This window comes from Triticum dicoccoides, chromosome 6B (assembly GCF_002162155.2).
Source record: "Triticum dicoccoides isolate Atlit2015 ecotype Zavitan chromosome 6B, WEW_v2.0, whole genome shotgun sequence".
Lineage (NCBI taxonomy): Eukaryota > Viridiplantae > Streptophyta > Magnoliopsida > Poales > Poaceae > Triticum > Triticum dicoccoides.
The window spans coordinates 697291847-697299782 of NC_041391.1; the positions used below are offsets into that span (position 1 = coordinate 697291847).

Consider the following 7936-nt stretch of genomic DNA (forward strand, 5'->3'; position numbering starts at 1 on the left):
ACTGTGAGGCCACATGCACGTACCACTCACTCATGCCACCAAGCGAGCAGCTGCAAGCACCCACCCGGCCCCTACGGTCGTTGATCTTTCTTGTTGTTGTTGATAGCTTACCAAGCTGACCACTTGGTAGTCGTTGATCTTATACATGTTGCAGCTAGGAGAAGGTCAGATGGATCCTCTACGTGATGGATTGGAGCGGATGCCGTTAAATCAGATTTAACGGCATTGGTATGGTAGGAACAGTAGGTTGCGGGTAGGTTAACAAAAGCAGAGTTAGTGGATAAACACAAAATCCGTCCCGATTCAGCCGGTCACCGTCCAAGAGGGGCGCACATGGGCACACGGGCTGAGGAAACGCAGACATCCGTGCGTCCGTCCGCCGTGGCCGTCTTGGCTCACCTCCCCAGCTCAAGTGATGATTGATTAATTAAATAAAGCCGAGGAGAAAGGGAGGAGGAAGTGATGCGAGGGAGGGAGGGAGGCACGTGTGGCGTGAGCGCGACTGACGGATTTGACAAGCAAGCGCAACCGAGCGGTACTATTGCTAATCGCGACCGGTGGGTGGATCGATTACCGGTGCGGTAGGCTGGAACGGAACGGAACGCGGCCCATTAATGAGCCTTCACGTGCTCTGCGCCACACTGCCCTCCCCGCCTCCCTCGCTAACCCCCGCTCCAGCTCCACTTCCCACTCACCTCCCTCAGCGCCATTGCGGCCATTGCCGGGTACTACTGCAACACTCCTAGCTGCTACGGACACGGCACCTCCACTCTTCTCCTCCAGCACGCTCGCCTGAGTCGCGGCCGAGCCTCCACCGATCGCTGCTGCTTGCTTCCTGGCCGGGCCTCCTGGGCGCGGCGGCGGCGGCGGCGGTGTTGCGCGGCTGCTCTGCCGGCTACGGTCTCCGCTCCTGAGGGGGGCTGCGCATCTCACCCTTGGCACGGCCGGCCACGGATCGGCGGCCCCGCACCGCCGCTCTCGCCGGCCGCTGGCGGGGAGATCCACGCGTCCGGCAGCGTCTGACAGGCGGTCCGCCCACCGGCGTCCGGCGCCGCCGCACCGCAGGTACGTCCACCATTCCCTCCCCTCGCCGCCTCCTCATTCTCTCCGGGCGGGCGCCTCACTTTGCCGTTTCGGGGGGGTCGGCGAGGTGACCGTTCGTCCCTTCTCATTCCTTTCGCTCGCCCCCGTCGCTTTCCTCTTCCCCAAAAGCGGCGCCTTTCCAGGCCGAGCCGCCCTCCCCTCGATCAATCCAATCTCTCTCTCCTTTCCGTAGGTAAATCCATCCAAAAAAGTCAAGAAAAATTCACGCCGGGCGCCCCGTGCGACGTCCTGCGTCCTGCCGCCCGCGGCACCACTCCATGAATGAATGCTATCCTAATTGCCACAACCTCCGCCGATCCATGGGGCCCGTCGCCATTGCCGACCCCGACTTGACCTCCCGCGTCCTCTTCCTCCAGGCGTGCACGGGGCAGAGAATAACAACACCACCAGTAATAATAAAACCAGAGGGGGGAGGAAGTGCAGAGCCCTGCAGGCCACCGCGTCGCCGGCCCGGCGGCGCTTCTCCTTGGCCGTTCCTCGCCGACCAGGTTCCCAATCACGAGATTCCCGCCGCCCCTTTTAACCAATCAATCCACTATTTTTAGCCTGATCCCATCACTTATTTTTATCCATCTTTCACCGCCGTACCGCCGGTGATTCCCCTCGCGGTCGCTTTGGGCTGGGGGCTCGACTTTCCCCATCGATCCGCGCGCCGCCGTCGCTCTCGCGGTTGCCGCCGCAGCTTCACGCGGCAAGGCCTTTGCCGCCCACGCCGCCATCCCTTCCGCGCGGATTCGATCGCGCCCCCCGTTCCGGGCAGGGAATCCGCCGCCTTTCGCGGCGTGCGGTTGCTTCCGGCACCCGCGAGGGCCCGTCGCCGCATTGGGTGGGAGATCACCGGAGCGCGCCGAGATAAGATTTCCTCCTCCCGCCCGAGCGGGGCAGGACGACAAGAAAGGCCGCTGTACGCGCACATTCGCGCCCCCATCCCCGTCTCCTTTTCCGCGCCCGAGCTTTTCCGGCTGCGAAATCAGCCATGATGAGCTCCAGTGGCTCCGAGGTGGGGGAGCGCGCCTCACGTGAGTGACCACCACCACCACCATCCCCCCCCTCCCTCCTCGTCGTCGACGCCAAACCGCTTTTTGTTCCGTTCTCGGGGGCTTGTCCCGTCCGGCGCTCTCCCTACCCCCCATCACACACACACACACACACACACACACACACACACACACACGATTCAAAATAGTTTGGATTTCAAAACCAAACCTAGCTGCTGTTCATCTGGTGCCCTGCTTCAGATTTTGAAAAACAATCTTTCCTCGTGTGTACCTTTACCTACCGGCTCCTGCATTGAAGGCCGTGGTTGTTAAATGCCGTCCTCCGTGCAGATGAAGGGGGCTCAGGATAGGAAGCAGAAGAAGAAGCAGGAGCTGCAGGTGCTGGCGCCCTTCCCCGGCTGCCTCGGCAGGGTCATCAACATGTTCGACCTCAGCAACGGCGTCGTCGCCACCAAGATGCTCACCGACAAGGCGCACCGCGACGGTATGATGCCGCTCCTCGCCCTTCTCTTGTACCACTACTACATTTTCTGCTGCTTTTCTGCTTCCTGTTATGCGACGGTGTTCTCCTTCTCGGCGATCTCTGATGCGATTTACCGGTGTGCTTTGCAGTTTCTCCGGCTGGCAAGGACCGCAGCGGTGGTTTCAAGATGGCGGGTAATCAGTTCCCGGCTCAGATGGAGGATAAACATGTATGTGATAATGCCAATGCTCCATGTTCCTTTTGTTTTTAGCTGTATAAATGAGTTGAACTTGAGCTTTGTTAACTGATATCTGTTCTCTTTATTTTTTTACTGCAGAGAGACAGTCAGCAAAGAAGGAGCTCTCCGACGAAAAGATCAAACTCACCCACCAACAGATCTGGCGTGTCGCCTGTCAAGATGCTCATGGAGCAGGACATGTGGAGAGAAGGGGTGCCCGATGACGAGCCTCTCAATGTTGTTGCCAGATTGATGGGCCTAAACGACGCTCCAGCCGTCCACCAATCTGATTTGGTATCAGGAAGACGGTTCAGTATGGAAGACGACGGCCGAAATGTCAAGCCGAAGAAGGAAAGCAAATGCCACCAGAACCAGAAGGTAGGAACACGGCATGAGGAGACATGGAGCAGTTTTCGTGATCAGCCTTCAAAGGTCGATAGCAGCAAGAACAGACACCAAGGAAAGGATCCTTCTTGCGAGAGGAGAATGTCCCTCGTCCGCGAGAAGTTTGCTGAAGCAAAACGTCTGGCCACGGACGAGAAGCTTCTCCATTCAAAGGAGTTCCAAGAAGCGCTGCAGTTTTTGAGCTCAAATAAAGACTTGTTCCTGAAGTTCCTTGATGAGCCAACTCCGCTGTTATCAAACAACCATTATGGGTTCGAACCTGTTGCACCACCTTCAGAAATAAAGCAGATAACCATACTGAAGCCGTCAGAATCAGTCAAGAGAAAGGGCAACATTCATGTCGGGAGGCATCTATATTCAGAGGGAAATGAAGCTGAAGGCAACAGATGCTGGCGCCACCAGAGCCTAAATGTTAACCCGGGAAATTCAACTCTGTCCGAACCAACAAGAATTGTGGTACTAAAGCCAGGACTTCCAAAGTCTCATGAAGATACGATCCCAGTGTCCTCGCTAGAATCATCAACAGAGGCAGATAGTGAGGACGATAGTGTGATGGCGGTTGATGAAACAGTATCCTCGAGAAGGCTGGCCAAGGAGATCACTTGGCAGATGAGGATGCGCTTAAAAGAGAGCCAGGATGAAGATAGTTCGCTCTCTTATGAATACCATGATACTTACAATGAAAATAGCTCCTTTAGTAAGTCAGAGGTTGAAACCGCTAAAGAAGTGTCTGGTGAAATAAGTGAGGATCTGGAGTTTGGTACTCCCACTTCCGGCCGTTCCTGGGATTTCCTGAGCAGGAGTGAAAGCCCTTACTCTGCATCATGCTCCAGCCAGGCGTCCAACCGACGTGAACCGTCGGTGGTCAAGGAAGCCAAAAGGCGGATTTTGGAGAGATGGTCGGTGGTATCGTCAACTGTTAGCGGTGAGGAAGAAAGGGGAGCACGTAGAAGTGTTGGTACACTGGGTGAGATGCTCACAATCCCTGAAGGGAAAAAAGACCAGGAGTGTGGGGAAATAACATTAGAGAGCAGATCGCCTGAGCTGGATACCGCAGATCCTTTCTCATGTTTGCCAAGGTCTCGGTCTCTTCCAGTTTCTTTGTCTTATGGAGGCAGGGAGTCGAACAGGGTTGTCGTTGCTTCTCAGGAAGCTGACAATGAAAAAAGTAGGAAGTCATCATCATTTAGGGAAAGAGTTTCCAGCCTGTTCTCTAAAAACAAGAAATCAGCTAGGGAGAAGTTAGGTCCACCTGGAGTTTCATCTGCTAATAATCCACTCAAGAATGGAAGTGCTGTGACTATTGGTGATGGCAGTGAAGCATCTAGCTATTTTACACTGGACAATCCACAGAGACATACTTTGCTTGATGATGATGAGAATGCTGTGCAAAGACTCGTGGCTAGTCCTTGTCACACTAATAATGTGCCCAGCATCCCTGCCAAGGTAAATTCCCCAAAAGTTATCTTATTACAGCTATTGTCGTAACTTTTCTTTTTTCAGACCTGTAGATTTCTTGTTGCAGGTTTTTTTTTTGCGGGTGTTATTCATACTTCTCTAGTCAAGTTAAATTACTAAAGTTTTGCTCTGTTCTGTTAGGGTGTTTCTCCTCTGCCAAGTCTTGGTGTCCCAGGATTCTTTGGCGAGTCTCAGGACCAACCAAGCCCTGTGTCTGTACTGGATCCAGATGGACCATTTCTCTGTGATAATAATAGGAGGCTACTGTACTCAACTGAAAATTTCATCACCGCGTCCCCACGTAAGCTGTAAACCAATCTCATCAAACTAGTTTTAGCTGAAAGAGTATCATTGTGTAATGACATCCATTGTGTCTCTGAAGAAATCGTGTCCAGGTCTCCACTTATTGGATCATTTTCAAGATCCTTGTCATGGGAAGAGCCCCCATCGGAAGCCATGTCGCCAAATTCTTTGAGACTAGCAAGGCTTTTCTCCAAGGCTGATGATGATCAAGACTCGTTGACGATTATCCAGAAGCTAGTTTCCTCAGCTGGCATGGATAGGAAAGGCTGCGTATTAGCCAGCCCTCTGGACATGAAGTTGCTTGAGAAGTTGTCGGATCACCAAGCAGTGGAGATCAAGTCGAGGGAAAGGAGGTCAAAAGAGAGGCTTCTCTTTGATGCCATCAATGAGGCGCTCACCGAGCTCACTTGGACAGCAGAATTGTCCGCGTACCCATGGGGTCGGACATGTCGTTCGCAACGCAAAGATCATGATGATGATTCCTCCTGTAACTCCGCGGCCGATGAAATTTGGCGGGTCATAAGGAACTGGTCGATACTCGACAAGTATCCGCCCGGCGAAGTCATCGAGAGGAACCTTCTTCTGGAGATGATCCTCAAGAGGGAGGTGGTGGAGACCGCCACCGCCACCGCCGACACGACGCGGCTGGAGACGTTTGAGGTCTGCGCCATGGTCTGCACGGTGGTTCTGGAGGACCTGCTTGAGGAGGCCCTTGTAGATTTTGACTAACAGCACCTAGTGAGGTACCTCCACCCCTAACTGTTGATTTTTGCCTCTCCCCAACTCTGTAGCGTTTTCTGTTCGCGTGATGATACTTGCTCTGCTGTAACACTGCTCTATTTACCGTGTTACCGCGGAAAATGCGATGCCAAATGTGTGCCTTTTCCTGATTTGCCCTCTCCTTTTTCTGATATAGGGGTGCTGCATGCTGTAATTAGCTGATTGTTTGCCGTTTTGACAAATGAACCATGCCAGTGTTGAAGGTTATCATCATCATCTTTTCCTTCATTAATACTACACAAGTCAGTAATTTTATTTTGTCCTCCTGTAGTAAGCTGATGGTGTTGCTTGAATTAGAGTTATGATCTCATTCAAGATGTAGAAAACAAATGCAGTAGTACAAAAGACAGTAACATATCGCCTGATTTTGTGTGGTCCAATAGGATATAAGTCAGTAGAAGCCATGATCTGATCCATAGGGCATCAAAAGAAAGTAATCTTGTTTTGTTAGGATCCATGTCAACTGTGATTTGTCTATGCTCACTGCTCAGAGCCACCATTTGTTTACTTGAACCACCCCACTAGAGCAAAACTAACTGTCTTAGCAGCAGCAAGGCCAATGCTGCTTGGCCATTTGGCATGTTAGGGCTAATGAGCCCGACAGACAAGCGCCTCGTCATCGCCGCCGCCGCCGCGATATCGGCATATTTGGGGGTTCCCAGAAAATCAAAACCACATGAGATGGGAGGAATCTCTTGATCTTGAGTTAGTTTTAGAGTAGAGTATCAAAGTTGCCAATGGATGGTACTTTTTTTGACTGAAGCTGGAACCGCGGCGTCAAACATGCATTTGATCCCTGGTGTGGTGTTCTGTGCAATCCCAGCTTATATTACTCCATCTGACCCATATCCATACCTGGTCATTCATGTGTGGACTAGTAGTAGCACTGTAGGTGCATGTGGGTGTGTCAGCAGGGCCCACATGTCAGGCAGTGGCTGCGGCCCCATGGAGGCCATGAATCCCATGATCCATCCATCTCCACATGGCTGCATCTGCATGCATGGCATCATCTCCATTGCTGTGCAGTGAGGAGGTTTACTTATTACTGTGGGGTGTGGTGGACCTGGAGGAAGAAGGGGGCCAGCGCCAAAAGGCTGGGGTGTTTGTGTGCCTGTTGATCCTTTTCAGGCTCAGCATGTGAGAGGTCCCTGGAGCATCCTCCGCCTAACCTCGCCATCGTCTTCCTCCTCCTGCCTGCCTGCCTGCCTGACCCAAGTGACCAACCTGCCTCTGCCGCATGCCAGCAGCCTCCACAGTGCGCAGCGCACAGGCCCTTGTTTCTAGGGCAAGTTGGAGCGCAACTTGCGCCGCCTGCTCTGCTCTCCCATGTCGTAGTAATAAATGGCCTGCGTCGGTGGTACTTGTGGCGGTAAGAAAACAGTGCTGCCGCTGCTGTATCTTCATCAGGCCTCTGCGTATTTGTAACTTTCTGATGCCTGCCTCCGTCAACTTGTCTTCCCACTCCTCCTGCTGCTGCTAAACAACATATTTGTGGTGCATGTGAAGCATCAATCAGCGTGGCCTCTGCAAATCTGGCTGGCGCCTGATCGATTTTATTACTCCCTCTGTTCACTTATATAAGACGTTTTAGTAAATTCAGACAGTGTACTAAACAGTTCAAACTCAGCTGTCTGAAACGCCTTATAAAAACGAACGGAGGGAGTAGTATTATTACTGCCTGGATCAGTAGAAAGTTTTGTGGTACAGTACTAGTAGGACTGTGGGATCAACATGATGGCGTGACGCTGCCCGTGCTCACCACAAGTGAGCACTGCGCAGTCTTACTAGCATTAGTGACGAGTAATTTAGAACGGAGGGAGTAGATACTAGCATTAGCAATAATGGATGGATAATCCAAAGTTTGGAGCAAACCGGAGAAGAAATCATGGGTGGCAGCCCGCCACGAAACAGTTTGGTTTGTTGTTGAAATCTGCTGCTCCATGGCGAATCTCGAGCTTGCCATTTGGCTTTGGCTTTGGCTTGGCTACAACACATGGATGGAGTCCACCATTATCATTTTGATTTTTTCTTTCAGAAAGAGGAGAGGGGAGGGGAGTTGATGATTGCTACTGGTGAGACTGCGGAGTGTGGATGAAACGGAGTACTCCCTCCATTTCACGATGTAGTGTGCCCGCGCATCTCGCGATCTAAGTTTGAGCATATAAAACGAGACCAGCCGTGGCAGGA

General features: G+C 52.5%; 1 protein-coding gene across 5 annotated transcripts; it reads left to right on the forward strand.

Annotated features, from left to right (window-relative positions):
- Positions 1-655: 655 nt before the first annotated feature.
- Positions 656-6153, forward strand: LOC119324474. 5 transcript variants are annotated; one of them, XM_037598266.1, is made up of 7 exons: positions 1199-1592; positions 2433-2586; positions 2715-2794; positions 2903-4654; positions 4808-4967; positions 5049-5712; positions 5886-6153. In XM_037598266.1, exons 1-6 carry the CDS (start codon positions 1362-1364, stop codon positions 5696-5698), a joined length of 3027 nt encoding a protein of 1008 aa, XP_037454163.1. In that variant the 5' UTR covers positions 1199-1361; the 3' UTR covers positions 5699-5712; positions 5886-6153. The 5 variants fall into 5 exon arrangements, with proteins under 5 accessions (XP_037454165.1, XP_037454163.1, XP_037454162.1 ...); XM_037598268.1 differs by lacking the exons at positions 1199-1592; positions 5886-6153 and adding an exon at positions 656-1065 and having other exon boundaries at positions 5049-5859; XM_037598265.1 differs by lacking the exon at positions 5886-6153 and having other exon boundaries at positions 1201-1592; positions 5049-5859.
- Positions 6154-7936: the final 1783 nt, after the last annotated feature.